The sequence below is a fragment of the Neolamprologus multifasciatus genome, chromosome 4 (assembly GCF_963576455.1).
Source record: "Neolamprologus multifasciatus chromosome 4, fNeoMul1.2, whole genome shotgun sequence".
Classification (NCBI taxonomy): Eukaryota; Metazoa; Chordata; class Actinopteri; order Cichliformes; family Cichlidae; genus Neolamprologus; species Neolamprologus multifasciatus.
Genome location: NC_140442.1, coordinates 4143251 through 4168330, shown reverse-complemented (window position 1 = coordinate 4168330; position 25080 = coordinate 4143251). Strand labels below are relative to the sequence as shown.

Genomic DNA, 25080 nt, shown 5'->3' with positions numbered 1-25080 from the left:
TATAGACCAGTATAAAAGAATGTCTCCCACTGAGTTGTGATTGATTTGTGCCATTTTGAAGCTTCGGACTGAATGTTTTCACAGTTACCATCTCTGTGTTTTGAAACAGGTGTGATGAACGAGGGGTGTGAAACTGCACACGCAACTGCTAACAACTTATGATTAAAAAATAGTTCGTCGAGGAAATACCCAAGATAACTGCACTTTCTGACTCTTAGACAGTGTTGGGGAGTAACGGAATACATGTACCGCCGTTACGTATTTAAAATACAAAATATGAGTAACTGTATTGCGTTACAGTTACCGTTTAAAAAGGTGGTATTTAGAATACAGTTACTTTGTTGAAATAAATGGATTACACGGCGGTACTTCCCTGTTTCATATTGTGGCGGGTCAGGACTGTTTGGGTTTTGTTTGACAGCTACGTTCTGTTGTTCCAGGTGGCAGCGTTACGGTTGCCATGGTTACAGGGTGACGCTCTCTCTCTCTGCATGTTTCCTGGGTGAGAGAGGCCTTTTTGTTGTTGTTGTGCTAAGCTAATAGGCAGAATGCTACCGGTATAGCTCTAAAGAATGTAGCATCATAGGCAGTGTAGTCCGTGCTGCAGGGAGAATGGACTGTCATACACGTTATGTGTCTGTGAGCGAGGGAGGGAGAAAAAGGAAAAGTACGAGCTGTCATCGAGCAGAAACGGGAGCTGGAAGCATGTAAATATAATAATAACCACTGCAGCCAAGAAGAGAGCCTGATGAGCCCAGTTGTAAGTAAGCTATTAAGACTCGACTGTACACCGTGTTCGTGTTTTCCTCCGAAACAATAAGTTCTGTTGGAGCAGCCTTTCAACGCCTCTCTCTGTCTCTCGCTAGCAAAGTTGACCCAGACAACAAAGTAAAGCTAGTTTTCAGCTACGAGCCCGACACAGAACCCACCGTATTAGCCAGAGGTCCCTTTACTACGGTTCGGAGCCGCGGACCTTCAGTAACAGTAATAAATTACAGCAATAGTACATTCATGTAGTTGTAAACAGCATGATAATATATTAAGTAATCCAAAGTATTCAGAATACGTTACTCTCATTGAGTAACATAACGGAATACGTTACAGAATACATTTTGGGGCATGTATTCTGTATTCTGTAATGGAATACATTTTAAAAGTAACCTTCCCAACACTGCTCTTAGAGCAACCACAATTTGCAAAAGTAACTTAATGGTTTTTTCAGTATGACTTGAACTTATCAACTGAGCAGTCATGTCCCCTTGGGCTGCATTCAATGACCTAAACTCTCCCACTGAAAACGCTACGTCCAAATGAACAGAATCAACTTTTGGGGGTTAGCGAGATACAGCGAGTTTTCACTGTGATGAAGGCGACTGCCGTCTTACCCTTACATCATCATGGTAACTAATGCTAAACTCAGAACCTGGTCCTGAGCAAATTATGTTCAGGGCTTTGGTTTAAACTCTTCTGTAGCTCAACATTTTCCCTGATTTTCTCCACTACAATCTCTAACTGGAGTAATTAACTACCGGAGAGAAACAAAGCATTGTGCAGCAAAGTTACACCAGTGCAAAAAGCACCACATATTTAGAAGAATAGACATTCATTCAGTTGGTCCTAGTGTACCCAAATTCCATTTTCCACTGCTGGAATTATGGCTAATAGATCAGACATTAGAAAATTAATCAGTCTGTATGCAGAGTAGATAAAATCTGATTAATTTCTCTGTGATCTGACCACAAACTAATTTGCATCTCTGTCACTGGCCTCTACGACTGTCAGACATGAATGGACTGATACTTAAATGTATCCAGTTTTCTAGACAGTTTAAATCACCTGCAGCATTAAGTGGTGAAGCAAATATGTACATCCACTCATGGAGACAAAAAGTTACAATTTTCTGCAGCATCACCAACTCTTGACTTGTTTTTAACATCAGAGTGGATTTCTTTTCTAGCTTACTCTATCTGATAATATCTCTGACCGAAGTAGGCGGTGCGCAATCGACCCAGATTGTATGGAGGAAGAGTCAAATGATGCATTAAATGCTCCTTTACTGTCAGAGCCTGATACAGAAAGAGTTCAAGCTGCTAACCAGTGTGATTTTCTCTTAAATCTGACTATTTTATGTTAAGTTGGGCAATTAAATGCAAAGAAGGCCTGACTTTTTATGTTGAACCTGCTTCATAGTCTAAGCCTCAGTTATTGGCTGAGAGTTATTGACTTTTTTTTCTTTTCTTTTTTTTAAATAAGCACCAAACTGAAAATCTATAGGAACTTGCTTTAGGTCAGAAAGAGGCACCCCTCCCCATCTGTACCCCTCACCACTCAGCTGTAGTTCACCAGGAGACATCGTGTTCCTTCTAACTTTGTAAGCAGCATAAGACCTGACCCCCACCTCCTGCTGTGCAGTCAGGCAAAGCTTTGAATATTCGCTGTTGATCTTCATCAAATCTCAGGGATCAAAAAGTGATCTCCCCTAGTTTACATTTCTGAAAATAACAGGCTATCTGTCTGCATGCTGCTCTTTAACTGACACCAAATCACACAAACACTTTTTTTTCCCTTTTGTTTTTATTCCATTTCTGCAACAGTTCAGATCATTTGTGTCATTCACATTTTATTCTCCGGCCTGTTTCACCTGCGTATCAAAACAGAATCCCAAAGTGCAGACGCACAAGTCCTCATACATTATTCACAGTCTGTACAACACACTCCCATAAACACTGTTGCCAAGGGTCCTCAGTAAGGTTACACTCAGGTACAACACCACATCTGATCACTTTTCCTGTCCCCATGGAGACCAGAATACCTAAGAGGTGTTATGTAATCCATCCATGTCACCTGGATCAGTCATCGGCTGCTCGCTCAGTCTTTAGGTTCACGAGTGTAAAACATGAAAACATTTTAGTTGTAAAATAACTTAATACCAAAAAAGTGTAGAAAATACACGTTTAATTTAATAATGGCATTAAAATCTCCCATGAGCACTTTGGCCGAAAACGTCTCGAGGGAGTTCAGCTGCAGCGTGTCTCTCGTGTTGACCTTCAGCTCAGCCTGAAGCAGCATACGTGTCCAGAGGGACAAACTGCACTCATTTTTCGCTAAGAAACGTCGGCTGGTTGCAGTAAGGCGATACACAGACTCACCCGCTGCAGCAGGTTTAACAACCAGACCCTCAAGTGTCAGAATATCCTCGTGTTTTTTCTCATGATTGGATGCAGTTCTTCTTCTGATGCCGGCGGCGACTTTTGAACCCTGTTGGTAAATAAAAGAAAAAAAAATCCTTCAATTTAATTCACAATCACAAACTGCAGTCACACAATAACTGATTCTCGACCATGACGAAACGAAAAACACTAATATTATCGACAGACATCACAGGGCTCCTGCAGGTCCCTGAAAGCTTAAAAATGCTAAGGATTCAGAAAGGTTCAAATGGTCTCTTCTTCTGACACTGCAATTTTGAATCTCCTAGTAAGATAAAGTGCTTTGCAAACACTCTGCAAAAGATATTTTCCAAAATGTTTCAAACAAACAAAAAAAAGTCAGGTTTTAAATTAAAAGGGTAAACTTTTACGATGTTCTAGTGTCATGCACATCTAGATCTAGATTCAAAATCTAAATATTTAACACCACCGGAAATTTAAGTTGAAACTAAAGAGCATCGTTTCAGCTACTTGGCGTTTAAACGTGGACCAGAAATGAGTTGATTTGATGATAGAGGCTTTATCGCCAACTATTTTCAAGAACTGGAGAAATTTCTTTTAATTTGAGTGTATCAGACAGAAAATCCTGGACTTTCAACAAGTTTACATGTTAGTTTGTAACTCTACTTTTTAACCATTTTATAGACAAAGCACCCAGTAAATATTTGCCTTGTTGCTCACTGGGACCACTGAATTATAAAATAAAAGATCTGTGATGACACACCGTCTTCGTCTCCCGTGCTGATGGTCTGCATAGACACGCTCCTCTGAATGAACTTCGACGGCTTCTTGATTTTGGTTTTTATTGGTCCTGGTTTCTCAATGAACTGAAACGAGTCGTCGGATTCATTTCCTGCGACCCTGTTGGCCACTGAGACTTTACAGTCTGCTGTGATAGTGGGGGAGGGGCTCTGAGGAGTGACCATACCTTCCTCGATAGTGTCTGTACTGTGATTGGCTCCTCTGCCTTTCAAGAAATGCCTGAAGGAGCTGCGCTTTTTGGGTCCGTCTGCCTGGTTCTTCTTCTGACCTCCTTTTCCATCCTCCTCTGTAGGTGAACCCGGACTCTGTGGGGAGGCTCGGTCCAACTTTTCCTTGTTTGCATTGAGAAAGCCGTTCTGCAGACCGTTCCTCTGGTTCAACCCACCTACCAGCGAGTCCCTCTGAGTCGACAAGTCCTGTAGCGAACCCGTCAGACCCAAACTGTTCCCGAAAACCAGCAAGTACTTGGGATTGTGGTACTTATGCGCAGGAACTTTCAGGTCAATCTGCCTGGAGTCCCCAACCGATACCTGAAAGCGAGATGTAGTGACGGGCAGAGGCCGGATGTGCTGCATCTTTGGCTTCATGACTGGTGTAGGAAGAGGCGGTTTAGTGATGTTGAACTCTCTGTACAGGTCCACCTGCTCAGACGCTGCGTATAGCTCTCGGAAGTCGTTGTCAAAGAAGTCCACAGTGTGTCCCGACATCACCGTGATCATGTTCCTGTCCAGCCGGGACGAACTCCAAGTGAAGCTGCAGGAAAAAAACAGGAGCGTAAACCAAAGTGGACAAGAAATATGAGATAAAACACCGGGAGACACAACTGCTTGTATTTTATTATTTAAGGCCATTTAAAGAATATATACATATACACACACTCTCCTATTTAGCAGGTTTTGGCTAAATCCAACAACCTCAGAGGTCAAACTGGGCTTTTTAGGGCACCAAGAAGTGCTTTCAAGTCTAGTCAGCAGGTTCAGTAACCATTCATCACAAGCTGCTGAGATTCACTTCAATTCAATTTTATTTAAATAGCACCAAATCATCCAAAGACATGCAGCTTGTGGGCATAGGTTAATTGGATAATCCAAATTGTCACTAGGTGTGAATGTGCGATTGAATGTGAGCACAAATGGTTGTCTGTCCCTGTGTGTTGGCCCTGCGACAGACTGGCGACCTGTCTGTACCCTGCCTCTTGCCCTATGACAGCTGGGATAGGCTCCAGCGCCCCCCGCGACCCTGAAAAGGATAAGCGGAAGCGAATGGATGGATGGATAGCGCCAAATCACAACAACAGTTGCCTCACAGTGCTTCAGTATGACCTATCCCATGTCCTTGGTTCTTTTGTAACAGCTACATCACCATTTTCGGGTCTTTCAGATGTAAAAGTGTAAACTGTGTAAATTTTGGTTAAGACTGGAAGAAATTTGATGAAATCCAATATGGCGGTTATGTCAGGGGTGTTTCCATGTGTCGGCCGTAAGTTTTCACGCTTCTTTTCACTGATTACTTTTTTAAGGCTAACATCAGCATCACCAAATGAGACCACAGAACAAATTTCATGCAAATTAAGTTACTTTTTTTTATATAGCAACAGGGCCACGTCTCCACAACAAGGCATCTCATGGAGCTGTAAAGTGATGCCTCAAGCTATGGATGCAGTTATCCAACAAACACTAGATACACTTTAGATCTTACCGTTGGTGCCATATTTTGTGAGACTATAAAATTGGTGGATTGTTGCAGCATAAAGTCAGGTTATAAGACGATCGATGGGAACTCGTTGAGGCAAAGCTTGCACATGGTTCCTCCATGAACACAGCACCAACTTTGACCCTTTGGTGGCGCTACATTGTTTGAGATGCATGCATTAAATTTGGTGAAAATTAATCAGGGAACCGTCTCCAATCAGTGCATCTAATTTCACAACTTCACTACAGTTATGGCTGCTTAGACCTGAGTAAGAAAGTCAAAGATGTATAAAAATGTAGACTCAATGCGGCTGCCTCTGTAGAATCACTTTTGAGCCCTCGGTGTTGACCACATAGCTGCAGCCTGTAACTTTTCTATTTAAACTTGCATTCATAACGAGGCCTCACGCATGAGTCAGGACATGACTGTGCTCATTTCACCTGCCACAAATCGGTCCCTCCAGTTGTGACTTTAATCAGTGAAGGAAGATTCGCCTCATCACTGATGTGGTCAGATGACGTGCACTCAGACTCATTTTGTGTGTTTGCAGCTTTCAGAACAGCGATTTAGCAACGAGTATACAGCTGTGTGGGTCCTGTCAAACTCGGAGCTCAGAGGTGAAATCGAGCTCTTTTGTAATTCTGAACTTTGCACTAATGGTTGCAGCTGTTTTATCAGCATGTATGTAGTCATGGAAACACAACATCTAAAACTGAACAAATGACATTATTTTGCCTTTATGTAGACTAAACTGTATCTAAGAAGTCTTTCTGGGATGTGCAACAACATTAGATTTTTATGTTTCATTTACCTTAAAGCATATCAGTGCACTGCATGTGTCTGGCTAATGTGATCTCTATTTCCCAGTGCATCACTAACATTCGATTTAATGTCCTGGATTTAGATTTTTAAAAAGATAAATGTTAGCTTTTGTCATAGCCCAATCTGCACTAGAAACCTGATTTATTCAACACATGCAAAAATGCGTGTACTTCCTGTCATTGCTGCAGGTTAAAATGAATCTTTTTCTTTGGAGATTTGCATTAAAATTACTGTTTATATTGATACCTGACATTTATATTCAATGTTCATACTGATATGACTGCTATATGGAAATGTAGGCTCGACGTTTTTTATGCCGTTAGCTGCAACAAGTATTTAGACGTGCACTGGTTGTTATATGATTTCACCTCTGCAGAATTCTTTTTATCCTCAGCAGCGATAAAATTTATCTATTTGTTTGTTTGTTTCAAATCTTTAATCATTCATTTACTTGGTTTACTCTTTACTCTTTGATCCCAGAATGTGCTGAAAAATGTTTCAGCTTACTGCAGCAGTCATGCACTGTATATGTCAAGGGCTTTTAATGTGAAGGACAAGGAGAGAAAGCCCTTTTTTGTGTGCATCTGGCAGCGGTACCATTTGCAATACTGGAAAAAAGTTGCAGAATAGAAAGGAACAGAATAAAACAAAGCAATGTATTAATACAATTAAAAATGAGTGAGGAAGATAAGAGAGGTACATTGAGTACAGACAGAGGCTAAATGCCTTTAATTTGTGGATATTGCAACTAAAAAATAAAACAAGTGACTTAATCAACTGTAGAAATCTTTAAGAGCTGGATAATTAATTCACCTGCATCACTGCCTGGTGTAGGATTTCATTTAAATGTCACACTTTCACCTAGTGTAAGTTTTTTTTATTGTTTTAATGGTTTCTCTGAAACTACTTAATCATTTTAAAGCACTCAGGAGAAAGCGGTACGATTCCCTTACAATAATCTCCCAGGTCATAAACGTCCGGCTCGGTCACCAACGACATTTACCAAAAAGCGGACCTACAACAATACATTTATCTTTTCCCACACTGAACCAACAGCAGATAAGAAGAGAGTGTGTTTAAAAAGCACTTCAGTCATTTCACAAGATTAATAAGCTTCAGAGTGTGTAAGGAGTTATTTGGAGGGTTAATGGAGTTCCTTTTGTGCTGTCTCACACCTAACAGTCACAAACAAGCTGCTCTCATTATGTTGGGTTTATACAAAAGATACAAACAGTCAATCAAATGAAGCACAAATAATGGTTATTTAATAACCATGTCAGGATCAGTTAATCTGCTTCGGAGTGAAACTGTGTCAGAAGGATACTTTATTATGTGTAAAAGTGAAACTTTCCAAATGAGTCTCAAATGTGACTCTGAACACGTCACCGTAACACGGAGTCGAATATAGGAGGTCAAGCGGTTCAAAGTCTTGACCAAACACAAGATACAACTGGACTCGGCACACTAAGCTAGACTTTTATTTTGAAGGATTTTCCATTTCCCAACGAGAGCATACCTTAATTACATGATTTATCTGTTAGTGTGAATATTTAAATTCATCCCATTCCTTACAGCATGTAGGCACGTTGCAGAAAAGAGACATCAGAAAACAAACACCTTGCTGTATATAGTATAATTTAATTTTTGTACAACCACAATTCCTAAAAAGTTGGGACGCTGTGTAAATTGTAAATAACAACAGAATGCAATCTCATAATCCTATATTTTATTCAAAATAAAACACAGAAAGTATCAAATATTTAAACCATTTAAAGAAAAATCTTGGCTCATATTGAATTTGATGGCAGCAACATGTCTCAAAAAAGTTGGGACAGGGCCGTGTTTCCCACTGTGTAGCGTCCTCTCTGCTTTAACAACACTCTGTAAACAACTGAGGAGAGCAGCTGCTGGACTTGTAGAAGAGAAATGTTCTCCCATTCAAGCTGTTCAACAGTCCTTTGTCTTCTTTGTCGTATTTTTAGTTTCATGGTGCTCCTGGACAGCTGGCTGGTCAGTTCACATACTGCATCTATTCTGTGCTATTCTAATAGAAACTCTCTGCAGTTTAGCTGAAAAAGTCATTGTCTGGATGGGAGCATATGTTGATCTGTAGACTATGTGCACCTTTCAGTAGCAAATGTAGGTGTGCCGGTAGATTTTCCAGATGTTTAAGCTGCCAGTTCAATAGGCACAAAGGCGTGAGATATGAATATAAAGACAGAGAAGACAACAACATTTCTGGATCGTGTTCAAACAGGACGTCTTTGCATGATGGAGCTTTAACCTCCATTTGTGGATGTCACAGTTAATTGTGTTCACAGACAGTGATTTCTGAAAGTGCTCCTGCTTTTAATGCAGTGCTGATTTTCAGCCTTGTCACTTGCACACAGAGATTTCTCCATATTCTATGAATCTTTGGAAGATTGTGTACTCTAGATGACGAGACATAGGTTTTCTCAATTTTACACAATCTGCAGATGCAGTTTAATGAAAATTTGTGAAAATTAGTGAACCTTTGCAGGGCGATCGTGGCTCAAGAGTTGGGAGTTTGCCTTGTAATCGGAAGGTTGCCGGTTCGAGCCCCGGCTTGGACAGTCTCGGCCGTTGTGTCCTTGGGCAAGACACTTCACCCGTTGCCTACTGGTGGTGGTCAGAGGGCCCGGTGGCGCCAGTGTCCGGCAGCCTCGCCTCTGTCAGTGCGCCCCAGGGCAGCTGTGGCTTCAACGTAGCTTGCCATTGCCAGTGTGAGAATGTGTGTGTGAATGGGTGAATGACTGAATGTAGTACTTTGGGGCCCTTAGGGACTAGTAAAAGCGCTATATAAATACAGGCCATTTACCATTTTTACCTCAAACATCTTCTCTAAGATGTTTTTAGACCCAATCATGTTATTGACCTGCTCCCAATTAACACAAATACTTGCAAAACATTCCTCCAGCTATTTTCTAAGTACCACTTGCCCAGCCTTTTGTTGCTCCATGACTTTTTGAGACATTTTGCTGCCACTGAATTCAAAATAAGTGCATATTTTTCAGAAATTTCTCAGTTTTCTGTGTTGTGTTATGAATAAAATGTGTTTATGGGACTTGCAACTTATTGTATTCCGTTTTTATTTACATTTTTCTTCTTTTGGGTGCTATAAAATCTTACATTAAATAATAAATTGAAACAGGTTGCTTTGTAAACCTTTTCTGCTTCCTTTGAATGCACCTGACCACAAAAAGAAACACTGGTTTGATATTTACCTGTAAGACCCGAACATGACCTTCTCTCCATCCACCAGCATGTATTTGGAGCACAGGGAGCCTGGCAGTGTTCCAAAGGACAGGGCCAGCCCTGCACCTTTTAGCATCCGCACACGTAGATTCTGTAAAAGAAACACCTGTTGGATTACACACTGGCTTACCTGTGTCAAAAATGTCACACACGTAAGCCTGAGTAAACGGACCCCAGCTATCGGGCATCCGTGGCTTTTTCAAGGATGACTGGCTGATTTACAGAGATGCCAAGTCAAATTTCTGCAGGCACACCCAGAAACATAAAGTCAGCCAAACACTTCAGCCACCTCTGTTTACTTAGAGGGAAGCAGGAAAAGAAAAGGACATAAATGCTGAGTAGACAAACTGGGAGGAGGCTCTCCTGTGTTGTCAACCCTGGCGTGGGGTGAGAGCGTCAAGTTACTATCCTTGGATCTGTTCTCAGGATCTATGAATGTTCCCTTGTCACTAGTAACAGAAACAGAGCCCGGCACTCTGAAAGGGTCTTTCACAGCCTTATAAACTGATACCACAATGGCCAGCCATTCCACCAATCCGGTTAAACAAGACTGGAGCTGAAAAACTCTGCATACAAGAGATAAGACTGGGTATTATGACACGGTGAAGATAGGATGACAGATGACTCACTATTTGCGCTTAATCTAAATCAGCACCTAATGTCACTTCTCAGGTTCTGCACCACAAGAAGCAGCAATTACATGTTAGCTCGTGCTAGCGTCTGCTCAGCAGTCCATTTTCCAATAATTCCTCAAAAATTAATAATTTGACCATCCCTGTTTTACACTGGAAGGAAAATACTTTTTTATTTTCACACATTTTCACACAAGTGCTCCAACAAGTCCATTTCCTCACATTTTATTGATTTCCTGCTGTTTATCAGTTACCTAACCACTACGTCTGCTACTTTTAGCTAACTAGTTAAACTGTTCTTGCGAAACCTTTAATGATCTGTTTTAGTTACTTAGATAATACTTTTTCAGCCTCAATCTTTGACTTTTTTTATGACTGAACAATTTAATCAGTTACTTTAATCCTATTTTTAACCTACTTCAACCATTTACTCAAAATTTTAGCTAACCGCTACATCCGCTACTTTAGCTAACTAGTGTAACAGTTCATGCAAATCTATGCAATCTATTTCAGTTACTTATATAAAATGCGTTTTTTCAGCTTTAATCATTGACTATTTTGCTGACTTAACTATTCAATTTGTTAATTTTTATCCCTTTTTAAAAACTATTTCAACCATTTACTTAAGATTTTAGCTAACCGTCTACTGTTTATGTTTTATGTTAAGCTGTATCAATTCTTTAAAAGTCCCATTAAAAACTACTCCATCCATTCAATGCTGAATACTTTTCTGAGCAGTAAATTGGCAGGTTTCACAAACTAAATTCCTGTAACCTCCCATGCACTGCTGCAAAGGCAGTTATGAGAAATCAAACCTCAAACTACCCTTAGGGTTAAGTGGGAAAATGTAAGGTTTTTGTGGTTGGTTCTGATCTTTTACGAGCAGTTAATCTAAAACGTATTGCCAAGTTTTCCTGGTTCATGTTTTAACTAGATCAAACCTTTGAGGTAATTAACCTGTCAGCGATTTCCCAGAAAGCCTGACCTATGATTCAGAATAAGTTTTAATCTGGGATAATTCCAGCCGTCATCGGCATTGTTCCAGGACTCAGCAGTGACCTACTGAGCTGTTTTCCCATGTTCATTTCCTCTTTGTTTACTGTGTTAGAGAGCCTCCTCTCTCTGCAGCGCTCTGTTTGCTCACCCGCAGATGCATCGCGTTAATCTGCAGCCGAGAGCACATATCCAGAAAGTGGGGCACTCCCCTCGCCTCCAGCACAACGTAAACTGCCACGCCGCGCCGTGACGAAGCATCCAGCAGGTCCTGGAGAATCTGCAGGTCCGTGAGGAGGTCCATGACGATGGCCACTGCCTGCGAGAAACAGAGGGGAGAGGAGCCATCTCATGTTACTCGTGCAGATCCATTAACACTTGTGCTCTTTTTCAGTTATTTGAGCAGTCATATTTTTTTAAAATTTGGAAACAACAATTGCTGAACAAAAGAAGAAGACTTTAACAGCAAGCATACACAATATACAAGTATGTGAATATTATTCAAATATAATAAATAATTCACTAAATATTGAGACTAACTGGATCGAGGCTCTCAAAGTTGCAGTTTTAGTGCCATTTAAAGCAGATAGCATGTGACTGAGGGCATCCCCTAATGTTCGCACCATGTGTGCTCACCGCATGCTGGTTGAAATTTTTATTTCAAAGCTAGTTTAAAGTTGTTTAACAGTTCATAAGGTGGTCCTGACTTTCATTTATACCAATTCATTTGCTTACTGTTAAACTTAAGTACATGTTGCATGGAGCTACAGGCTACAGAGGCTATATAGATGGTTGTGAGCAGTCAGTCAGCAAAACTATTTCTCTTTTGCTTTTTCATCCCATACATCTGAAATTAATTTGGTAGCCTTGGTGTGAACTTTAAAGACATTTAAAAAAAAAAAAAAAACTCATGAAATGAGTCATGTAAAAATGCAGTCTGTCTATACACACTTACACCCACTCATAACTGACAGATCAATAAAGAGCAGACGTCACAGTTATGTCACCGCAGTCGTGTACATAATAACAGAAAATATATGAAATAAAACCTGAAAGACGTTGGGACTAAGTAAAAAAAACAAAACCCATCTTTTGTGCCTTTAGTCATGGGAACAGAAATGTACGTTTTTAGAGAATCATCAAAGGCATCCTTAGTTATGAATCATCATCGTTTTTGTTTGTTAAACAGACAAACAGACAAAAGAATTTCATACCAGACACACACATAAAGGCAAAGTCAGCAATAATGAATGATTAGAAAGATAAATTAGAGGGATCCTTATAGAAGACACCTTGTCTTTAACAGACAAAACAAATCAATCATTTTCATTGTTTCTTCATTTATGTATCAGTCAATCAGCAGATATATTAGAATGTGTGATATGACACATTTATTTAAGCTCAGCTAAGCCTCTGGATTTAATAGTATCATTGCGGTCACAGCATGACCGAGCTAATTTATATTTGGCTTTAAAACTACACAGTCTAGGCTGTAGGCTGTGCAACAGGCCGAAACCATTGCCAGCATTTATACTTGTGCACATTATGCCTGCGATGCTAAAATACCCGTTGGTGGTTGAGTTTCTCCATCCGAGCTGCTCAGTTCCCTTCCAGTCAGTTTGAAAAAATAGCAGCACAAGAAGGAGTAACCAGAAATGAGTTGGAGGAAATGACTGCAACAATGCAACGAGTATTTTCCTCTCTAGAAAGATGCACGTCAGGTTACAGCACAAGTGTGTGGTTGCAGCATACCTATGATTTAGATTGAACTCGGAGTTCTGAACCCTGAAGTTACAGAGGAAGCATCCACGGATACACCAAGTCCAAACTTTATGTCCTCATTGATCACTTCATCACACAAATTTAAAGTGTCTTGGGCAACAAACTACATTTATGCTGTGGCATTCAGATGGTAGGGTCACAATTTGGCTTTAATGACGTGAAAGCACTTATCCATCCTGCCTTGTACCAGCATTTAGGCTGCTGACGGTGATGTCATTGACTGTCTTAGTAACCGTTCAGCACTGAGTATTATTGCTGACTGTGTCCATCCCTTTATGACCACAGTGTACCCATCTTCATATGAGACAAAGCACCAAATCATCTCAGACTGGTTTCTTGAACATGACAGTGAATTCACTGCCCTCCACAGTCACCAGAGTAGAGCAGCTTTGGCACGTGGTGGAAGGATGATCTGATATCCTCGTGTTGGTGTTGTTCCCAGATCATCATGAAAATGTTGTTCCAGGTTCAACATTGCAAGTGACCAATCACATTATTGTGACGTTATTCTTTTGCGCACCAACCCATTCGTGCATTTATGAAATTCCAATGTTGCAAGGACAATATCAATTCTGCTTAGCGTTTATTAAAAGGTCAGGGTTAGGGTCCGTTGATCGGCGGACAAAGGCGGTTTCTCGCAGCTTAAGTACAGTTTTTTGTTTTACGCCGGTTTTTCCCGAAGTCGCAAAAGTATGACATCACAACATTCTGATTGGTCACTTGCAATGTTGATCCTGGAACAACCTTTAGTATGATGATCTGGGAACAACACCAACACGAGGATATCAGATCGTGCCGTGGTGGAACGGGAGATTCATATCATGGGCGTGCAGCAGACAAATCTGCACCAACTCTATGATGCTTCTCGTGCTCTCACCATGGACCAAAACCTCCGAGGAATGTTTCCAGCACCTTCTTGAATCTAATAAAGTGAATGGCAAGTGCACAGGTAATTAAGTAAATGTAAGGAAATAAAAGCTGAAACCACTTCTGTTTTTTTCCTGTAAAACACCTCCGACCAGCCTGATGGGGAAAAGTCACGATTCCTGTGTATTTACTTTTAAATCTGGCTGCGGGATGCACCATTTAAACATTAAAACGACATCTGAATGGTTCCACCACTCCCACAGCCAGTCTGAACAAAGGCACCAGGGCGCTAACCTGTCATTAGTCTTGTGATATGAAGTTTAAACACGCAACCTTCCACCACGGCAGCAGTTCACACTTCTGCATAACTTGTTTTTCCGGGCGATTAAAAGTTTTAGCAAAGACAGTTTGGACAAACGCCAGCAACGGCTACGACTCACTGCACCGCTAATCTGAGCATGAAATCAGCAGCTACGTCTCTAACAGATGCATTTATAACAGCATACAGTTTAATTATGTACTGGATTTATTAGACCAATAAGACTGCTGTTTGTACTGAGGTGTTTTATAGCCTCTCCTGGTTTTTGTACCCTTAAGAGCAGTTTCAAAAGATCATGTGACTCTTTTTTCCCCATTTCCTTATTACAGTTTGTTTGGGACTCGTCCAGCAAACTGAAACGAGTTCTCCAGGAAGAGTTTGAATAACACAGTAAGCCAGACATGACTCAGTGAAGCTCCCGTCATCAAATTCTCATCCAAACTGCTTACGATGCATTTTATGTTGGAAAAAACATCTATCCAGAAAATGCTTAATCGGAACTATTTCAAGGTTTTCTGGAAAAAGCGTTATTTTCATACACGCCCACTTGTTATGGCTAACGGTTATTCCACCTGCCAAGACCGTTTTATTACATTGACCTTCCACGAGCTCTGGCTGATAAATCTGATAACATACACTTATTTTAAAGTAATAAAATAAATGTATGTAGAAGTTCATTTTCAACAGAGGATGAAACGAGGCCAAGCACAAGAGAAAGAAGGATTATTTTGAAATGTGACTCGTGTAAAGCTACTCTTTTAGACTCCAAGAGTAAAAACATGGAGCTGGAAGTGAGCAGATTAGATCCACTTCAGTTGCAGTGGTTTACAAGTTCACCTAAAAGAGGTTTGGGCTGTTTGTCCACAAACAGCAGGTTTACGATGGCGCTGTTGTGAAATTAGAGTTTTTAAATCAACTGCTCCTTTTAGGTGGGTACAGAGATTTGCCAATAGCATTGTGCTTTCAATGAGGGCTTTAAAAATTAATTAAAGGCACCTGTCAGCAGCAGAGACGTATTTACGTGACTCACAGTTCAAAATAACTCTTATTTGTCTTATACGAGCCTTTGGTGCAGACCCCGAGTTGCCCCTCTGCCTGACATAAGCAGTGTTGCCAACTCCTCAGTAAGGAAAATCGCTATTGGTTGTCCTAAAAGTCGCTAAATGACGTCATCACCTAATTTGCATAATTGGTCATGCTAATGTAATTGTAACCTACGTTGTTGGAGAGAGAAATAACGTTGTGGAAGAGACATAAAGTGAGTAAAAACGTCCTAAATGCATTTAGAATTTATTTAGAACTACAAATTAAATTTCTTTTAGCAATTATTGTTTTTTAATGTCACAATTCCAACCCTGCTCCTTTACCCGGGCTTGGACCGGCAAAAGTGACCCGAAATTGGCACTCTGGTGGAGTTACTTTGTGTGTGTGTGTGTTTATAAGTAGTTTTAAACCTGATCCACAAAACAGCATAACAGTAAAAGAAGAACTGACTGCGTTGCAGTCAGTGCGGGAGCAGCGGCTTAGCTCATGCGCGATTCATTTGCCGTTTGGACGCACAGGTGTGAACGTTTCCTGCCCTGATAGCAGCTGGGGGAGGACTATCCTCCACCCGTGAGCGCTTTGGCACGGGTGAGATGCCCACGGCAGCACCGCTGCTTGTTGAGAGTAAGAGCGATACACGCTTTCACGTCAAAAAGTCGTCATAAATAAGTCTCCAATAATACCAGAAAAAGTCGCCAGATTTGTCGCTAGTCGCTTTTTAGAAAAAGAGTCGCTAAGGGGGTCTGAAAACTCGCTAAATATAGCGACAAAGTCGCTAAGTTGGCAACACTGGACATAAGCTGTTTCCGGTTTAGCCCCTCCTCCATTAAGCAAACTTTCTCTCGATTGGCTGGTGCTCATAAACATAAGGTTTGAACAGCAGGTGGGTGGGACTTCTCTGTAACACAGAACCATCATCAGTAAGAACGACTGAAACAGTGTTTAGAGGCCTTGGCTCTCAGGGTCCACCTGGAGCATAGTACCTGTGTATATTACAGGAAATAAGGAAAAACACAACAGTTCCCCCCATAGAGAAGTGGTTTAACAACCATTAGAACAGTTTCCAGGGTTTTTTTCCAGGTGTCGCTGCATAACCCTTTAAAACCAATCGGAGCGGACACGCTCTGTTTTGCGTAACTATTTTTAAATCCTGGTAGCACTGCAACCACGTAAGCTAGCACAATAATTTTTTTTGCATATGAAACCGGAGGAGTTGTACTTACATCTTATGCCATCAGCTTGTCCTCGGTCACAGTTTCCTTCCACATATAGTTTTGCAAAAACTGCATAAAAAGCACTTGCAGCAACAAAAACATAATATTCCAGAAACACGCTTTGCTGATCCGATCAGCTGTTCATAACACTTCCTACATTGGAATAGACGTCAGCGTGAACTATCGCATGTCCGCCATGACCTGGCCGAAACCGGAAGTGACGTCATTTTGGCAGAAATGTAGTTCTTTACCATCAGGGCCTCATGAGCCTATACTGGTGTTTTTAAAAGTTATGTTTGACTTTATGACTTTCTGTGTCGTTTCTGGGATGCTTAGGACTCATATTGCACTGCTGGAAATAGTTTATTTTGATGCACATGCTGCTTTTTTGCAAATTTGCATCATAATATTTATTTTCGTTTTTCCTGCAGTATATAAAAATGTGTGTATTTCAAAAATAAAACTATGAAGACACTCAAAATTAATTTTCTGTGGTGGGAAACTATTTTGTGCAACTTTTTTGTATTTACAGTTTTGAGGGATAAGCCTCTTAAATTTCTCTAACTAGAAATATATGTTAAAAAAACAAAAACGATTTTCAATTTTTCTGTAGTTTATTGCACTTTCTTGCAATTTATGTAATTACTATGCACTTAATGCATACATATTATTAAAATCTGAGCTATAATGGTTGTTTTGATGTATAGCAACTTGAAATGCTCCCAAAAACAGCTCTACAGCATGTAAAAATATAACATCAGCTCTGGCGGACTTGGTTCTATGGTAGGTCTTAAAGGGATAAGCAGAGACCACCCTCACTAACGTCTGATGCAAACAGTTACTTTGTTCTGTAAGAAGCCTGAAATACAGCAGAAACCACTCAGTTCAGAGCTCCAACAGTTACTCCTAGTAGGCGTCCCGGGCAAATAACAGTCCTTAAACTTTCTATTACTATTATTGTCATTATTATTCGGTTTATTTTTATCCTGCTGATAAACTAATTTCCCCTTGTGGGACAATAAAGAAAGTGAATTGAATTGAATTGAGAATTGGGATAAAGTGATGTCCACAGCTGACATATTTATATTTAAGCGAGATCTTTTCAAATGCCCACAGTTAAAAACACACCTCACAGTCACTCTGATCCGATTTAGCATCAGTTTTTCAGCCATGTTCATGTTTTATCATGTACAGACATCTAAAAAAATAATTTACACACAGTTTATTTAGTAGCTGAAGTGACACTTTAGACATGAGAAAAGATAAATGTAATATTTTTATTGTTACTTTTAACGACCTGGAAACACCTGGAGAGCTCTGGGTGTGTGTGTTGGCGAGTGCTGCTGCCAGTCTTTGTTCATGGCTGGGCTTCAGCTTGTTTTCTCTGGTATCTGTCATCACGTGTGATATAATGAAAACCTTCCACTGTGGCAAATTGGAACAAACACTTGAGCTCTGTGACGTGAACGGACAACACCTTGTGTAAATGACTTCTCCTGATGGGATTCTGGTGAAGTGCACCTTCTTCTTGTGCATGAAAATAAGCATGACATCACCAAGAACTCATTGTTTTTTTTCCCTTTCAGGCGACATTTTCTGCTTTTTCTCTTGAATGCAGTTCGACCGGTAACAGTCACCTCGGCTCTTTCATATGTACATCTCAGCTCTTCTCTTGGATTGTGATAATGATCTCCTGTAGAGTAATGTTATGCATCCAGGATTAACGTGTGTGTGCGTGCACCACTTAAACTGCACAAGGACTCTTTCAAGTATCTGTCAGGCTTTTAGGAGGGGATGATTTATTTTACCTGAAGGGGAGCAATCTGTGCCTGATTCATTAAGCTGACACGGCGCTGAGCAGACTGCTGTAGATGGATAATAAAGTGGATTATTAACTATTCAAATATGATGAGTTCTGCACATCTTCATCCGTCTTCCCACCCAGCAAATACAGCCTCTGGTGCTGCCTGTCAAAACCAATTCCAAGTGAGCGATTCTCCTCATTAGTTACGATTTTCACACCTGGGATTTGAGCCAATCAGACAGAGTCGTGCAAAACTTCAAGTGGGCGAGGAGAAAAGTTAAAAAAAAAAAAAGAGTAGCTTGTTAAATGCCAACCTTAACCTGGTCTGCAGGATCTTGGGGGAGGTTTTAATCGCTCTGCTGGGTGCGTGTCGTGATGTGAAGCTGCCACTCAGCCGCTCAGCTTTTCCCTTCTGCGTTGCTCACGACTCAGCTTGTTAAAACTTGCACAGGACTCTCCCATTCATTTAGCTTTTATCGTTTTATTTACCCACGCTGGCTTCGTTAACCCTCACCTGCTTCAACCTTACTAGAAAATTCTCTGAACAAGCGTTACAACAACGCTACTGCAGCGCTACAACTTGCAGATGCGCCTCAAACACGCCGTGTGCAGTTTGCTGGTCATTACGTTTTGAGAAAAAGGACGTGAGGATGCACTCGCTCAGTGAGTGTGCTGGTTAAAATCAAACAGATCTGAGAAAAGTTTCCGTCTGATTTCATAACTTCAGTAACTTAATGAAACCATTAAAAAAATGCGGCCTTCAGAATATGGAATTTGTCAGTGTTACAGCCTCTGACAGCTCACAGAAGAAGGTGGAATTTTGCCACTTTTACAGTTCTCATTAGTTTTTCCATTTGAGCATTTTTGAACCTTCATAACTTCAAATCTCAATGAGATTTTCAAGGCTAAAAAAACATTTAATCTCTGTTAAAACTTCCAACTAAATCAATTTTAGAAACACCTACTGCATCACAATTAGGGCTGCCACGATTAGTCGACTAGTCACGATTACGTCGTCTATCAAAATCGTCGACGACTGATTTAATAGTCGACGCGTCGTTTGAAGCTTTGTAAGATCACAAAAGACGCAGGAATAAGTAGTAGGATTTAAGAGTGTAATAACGGACTGAAACAGAAGATGGCAGCACTGCATGTACAAGGATGCCAGCTGCCGTTAAACCCCGAAGAAGAAGAAGAAGCTGTGTCCTAGAATTCATAGCGCAGCCCAGCTCAGTTTCCAACAATGGCGGCAGCTAGTTAGTTTTAAAATTACTCTTATTATTCTTTCTGGGTCACAAAATAAACGTTTAACATGTTTTCAGGCGAGAATGTAGCTGTGTAAACCTCAAATATCTGCTCAGTTTATCAAGACACCACATATTTTCAAAAGCGCTCCGACGTTTTCGGAGATGTCTGTTAGCCACTAGCTCGATAGCTAGCCGGGGGCAAGGCTAACTAGAGCCGTGAGAACACCGGACTCCCGGCAGATTGTTTTCAAACCCACCGCCGTCTTTCGCTACTCAGGTTAAACATGATATATAAGTCACTTAGATAACTTAAAAATTTATTTGTTCCTGAGTGAACCGGTTTGGCTGAGATTAAAGTTATAGTTTTTACACAGCTGAATAAACATCAAGCAGACAGCTGATTATCAGAAGTGTGAGATGCTCAAGAATAAACTCCGGTGTCCTGTTATATTTTAGATAGCAAGGAGTTTATTAAACTTCACCGAAACAATCTACAAATTTCAATAACAATTTAATAAACTATCATCTTGTCTTTATTTTTAGTTAGCACATACCTTGAACACTTAAAGCTGCAAGCTAATGATAGTTATATAAGAGCAGATGCTGCTGGTGCAATAAACTGTATGTCCAATGGATGATGATCTGATTAGTCGACTAATCGCAAAAATAATCGGTGACTAGTCGACTATCAAAATAATCGTTTGTGGCAGCCCTAATCACAATGCTCCAAAAATATTTATTTTATCTTTAATTATTATTTATTTACCTTTTTTATGTTTCCCATAATCAGCTTTTAGCATTAGTATCATGGGATGAATTACATTTTTAACAGAAAAGTTTAATAAATCAACCCCTGCTACCCTGATTGTTTGATCTGTTTTCTGATAACTCACGGGGAGAAAACTCAAAAGAATCTCATCGACATGTTTAATAGGAACCTAAACACCAGATAAAGCCAGGAAAAACCTTGGAGCACCTCGGGAGTGCATTAATGTCAGTAGTTCTCTTCATAAAGACAGCGATGGGTGATCAGGTGATCATGTTTTAGTCATAACCACCCTGTCTGCAGGGACCCAACGAGATAGAAACACAACGACGTCTCTTTCAGGGCAACATTGACAACAGAACAACCTTTAGCCAAAAACTGAGAACCACTCATTAAAATAACCTCAAACACAGCAGTGGACTTACTCGGGCCTCTCGGTTTATTAAAAAGTATTTAAAAGTGACATACTACACAACATTTCCAGTTCGATATTTTAATTACTGGTCACTAATTAAGTAGCACAGGTCAAAATGATCCGTTTTTATCTTATGCTAGACCTCAGTATCCCTTCAGTTCATCCTCTGTCTGAAATAAACCAATTTAAGTCGAATACTTGAAGGCCACAAGACACCTCAGCAAAAGTACAACTACTTTATGTAACAGTACAGCAAGCTGAAACTCGGAGCACCGGAGTAGAGCGCTGCGCCGTGACGATGGAAATTCCAGGTAAAAAGTCCGATGTGTATCTTTTATTTTCACTTTGACTTACAGCTGAAAAATGACAAAAAGCTCTTTGAGTTACAACGAATGTGAAAAACTTGAAACCCGCCTGCAGCTTCTGCTCTGTGGCGACTCATTAAACTGTTAAGACGGTGCAGTTATCAAGATGTAAACCTGCAAAATGTATGTACGTGTACAAAGTGTACATATATATGCATACGTGACAGAATGGACGACTAAGGTGCAGACTGAATTATTGAAGAAATCTTTGAATAATCCTTATTCAAGCAGGCCTGAAACTAAAGATTATTATTGTTAATAGTGAATATTCTCCTGTTTTGCTTTGTTTTTCCATAACTCTTATATAACTGTAGCTTGCCTCCACCAGTGTGTGAATGTGTGTGTGAATGGGTGGATGACTGGGTGTGTAAAGCGCTTTGGGGTCACTAGGGGGGACTAGTAAAAGCGCTATACAAATACAGGCCATTTACCATTTATATATTAAAAGTGAGAAAACTTACTCTCATTATCAAATTAATCATCCAATTACTGCGTGACAGGATGCATCTGGAGGAAGGAAGTGCTACACGACTCATCGGGGTGAAAACAAACTCAGTCCAAAAATTATTCTTGGAACAATTCAGGCAGCGAACCCCTTTTTTATATGGACATTTTAAATTATTTAAAAGTATTTTTTAACCCTAAAAAGATCGATTATCAAAACGTTTGATATTATTTTGTTTTTAACAGGCCGTCCCTGTTCACAGTTCACTCCACCTGTCCTGTGCGATCAAAATAAATCCTAAAAAGCTGAAGCTTTAACTCAAACTGACATTTACGTGATGAATTCAGCAAGACAGGAAACATGAGGACTGACTGTAACCGGCAAAGTCTGGGGGGAAGGGGGGGTGTCTTTGTCACTTTCGTGGTCAGGTGAGCGTCTGCAGCCAATCGCTGATAGTATTACACTGTTATTCTCCTTCTTTGTTAGAAGTAGGTCAGGGACTTTCTCCTTTAATTGCTCCACCATATAAGAAATGAGTTTCCTTTGTTTGGTTCAGGTGCAGGAGCTGAATCGTAAATCTGAATGTGCAGGTGTTTTATTCCACCTGTTTTATTGTTTGATGCATGCAGTCGCATTTTTGTATCAGCACTTTTAGAGGCAAGTCATGTAAGAAGCAAAGTGCTCGACAGGAAAGTTCAGAGGTTTCTTCTTATTTAAAGTTTCACTATTTCATGCCTGTAGAATTTGAATCTCTGTGGGTTTGAAGTTAAATCAGGACAAAACTGAATACTTCTCACTGTTTTCTGGCTTCATAAACACTACATCACAGACTAAGCGAACACTCACCTGCAGCCCTGACTGTTTTTATCGCTTCAGGTTAACAAATAAAAGGACTGAAGTTCTTATAAGTCAGGGTGTCCCAAATTTGGTGGGTTATTATAGAAAAATGTGAATAATTGAAGCAAAACTTTAAAACACTTGTGCGTAAATTTGAGTTTGGTTTAGATGCTGTAAACAGGGTGGATGTGCAGGGTTTCTCTTCTTTTCTGTTACCTTGTGTGACTCCTGGATGAGCCTCCTCACCACCGCCTTGATGTGCGGTCCCTGCTCTTTGGGGGGGTGGGTGTACACGGACACCCGGGTCACCCCCTTGTAGACGCCGGTGCTGCCGGGCCAACCGATGTCCAGACTCGGGACCTCTGTGTCGGACATCTCGGGCCAGTAGGTGGAGTGGACCCCGGAGTCCGCGCTGGAGGAGCCCTTGGACTTGTCGTGCTCCCCGGACTCGGAGTCGCTGTCCGTGTCGTACTCGTGGAAGGTTTTGCGGATAACTTTGACCTCCCGGGCGCATAGGAAGTCTTTGGTGTTGTCCTCCTGGAGGCGCATCTTGAAGGCTCCGTCCCCATTCCTCAGCAGCTGCTCCAGGGCCGCACGCTGCTCCTCACTGTAGTAAAACTCCGGCTTGGACTCCGGGACCTTCTCGTTAACGTGCTCATCATCCATGCACACCAGCTGAGACTCCGCCATGGCCTAAAGATTTAAAAATAACTTCCCCCTCGGTTCGCCACCGCTGCTGATTCCGCTGCTGCTGTTGCTGCTTCCCAAGAACCGCAATACCTGTGCTGACAGGTAGCAAGGGGGCGGAGCCAACAGGCACGTTATTAAAGAACATCCGGCCTGTAAACTTTCAGAGTACAACTTTCAAAAGGCAACAACGGAAGTTTGTCAGTGGTGGATCTTCAGAGTAGAGGAGCGTTATTGTAGTTAACCAGAGAGGTCAAACTTATTTTATGTTATCGGCCATTTACACACTAGTTTATTATCTATTGTAAAGAAGTTTAACTACTCATTTAATCGCTTACTTGACCTAATATGAGAACTAGAAACGCAGTTTCAACAGTGGCTCATTGCCCAGATGGTTCTGTATTTATAAAACATTTTGTTTTTTTTAATTCACAGAAATATTTTTAACTGTAGACACAGCATAATAAAAACAGAGATTTTAGTTGAAAGTGGAAAACAGGAACTTTTATGTCATTTCATTGTTTTATCTATTACTACTTTGGTGTAGTATAAATGGTAATGCAGGAGGAGTCTTTGAAAAGCTGCAAAATTTATGACAATGCAGCTAAAAGTTCAAAATCTATGTACGAAGGTTTCCAGCAGGTCGGACTGGAGTCTTATGTTTTGCATCCCAACTAAAAAATACTTCAAATTAAAACTAAATGCAGAAAAGCATCTTAGGTAACTAAAATCAAAATCAAAACTAGACTTTTGAAAAAAGTTCTTGTTGTCCAGGGCTGTGTGCTCGGGTGTGCACTGGCTCACTCTGGCTCTGCTGCTTGGCGGGGCCTGGCCCCCCATGGCTCTATCGGGCCCCTTGCAGGGTGTGGGGGCTCTCGGGTCTCTGGGTCCGGGGCTCAGTCTGCTCTGGCTTAGCCGGCTGCTTGTGGAGCCTGCAGGATCGTCGTCACTGCTGCCCACCGTGGCTTCTGGGTGACCCTCGTCCGGAGCTCTCCTCCTTTTCCAGGTGGGTGGCGTGATCGCCCCTGCGGTGGTCCTCCTTGGGCTTTCGTGCTCTGAGGGGGCCTGTAGATGTCTCCTCCATGCCTGCTTCATGTCCTGGGGGGCAGGGCTGTGGCTCCCCACACCCACTATCAAACACTTACATGGAGAAACCTTATGAACACAAGCACACTCACACACACAGGTTTGCAAACAAGTACTCACAGACACTCACTGTCTTGGTCAGCCGCTGCCTCGAAACACATCATGCATCATTAATAACATGTGCTGCTCAGTAACATTTAATATTTATTATTTACTGTTACTTGTGGTTGTTGCTATGGTTTCCTTGCTGTGTTGTTTTCGTTTTGTTTGTTTTTTTAAGCAGGTGTTGAAGCAGATTTTCATCTATCCCTCTTCTCTATTTTTCTCTCCCTCTCCTTCTGTTCAATCTCTTCCCAACTTCTCTTTCCTTATTCTGTTCGGTCCTGTGAGTTCTGATGAAAATCTAATAAACTATGACTATGAAGTCGACCTTTCTTGGCCTTCAGACAAGAATTCTGATTGCGGCAGTGCCGGACAGGACAGCAAAACCAAGAATAGAAAGTTTATATATTTTTCAATTTGGTAAAAATGTCTATTACATTTAAAATTTTCTTACTGTCTTGTTATTGTACTTTCTGTACTGGTTTTCCTAAATATTGCCAATGACATACACATCCGTCCATTCAATAATAATCAAAAAGACTAAAATTAAGAGTGAAAATTTTAAAAATAAATAAACCTAAACATGTTCAAACAATCTAAACTGAACGTAAACAAAAAAAAATCCAATCTGGAAACCAACAGAAACTAAACTGAACTGAAAGCAAAAAGTCAAAATAGAATAAAAATAAAAAGTAATTCGAAAATACAAAACTA

The 25080-nt window shown here is 40.8% G+C and overlaps 1 protein-coding gene across 1 annotated transcript; it reads right to left on the bottom strand.

The window, feature by feature from the left end:
• Nucleotides 1-1290: 1290 nt before the first annotated feature.
• On the bottom strand, nt 1291-23593 carry sack1fa (scaffolding CK1 anchoring protein Fa). The gene is made up of 5 exons (XM_085156961.1): nt 22708-23593; nt 11538-11705; nt 9731-9852; nt 3934-4724; nt 1291-3258 (listed from the first exon to the last, which is right to left on the bottom strand). Exons 1-5 carry the CDS (start codon nt 23179-23181, stop codon nt 3209-3211), a joined length of 1605 nt encoding a protein of 534 aa, XP_085013087.1. The 5' UTR covers nt 23182-23593; the 3' UTR covers nt 1291-3208.
• Nucleotides 23594-25080: the final 1487 nt, after the last annotated feature.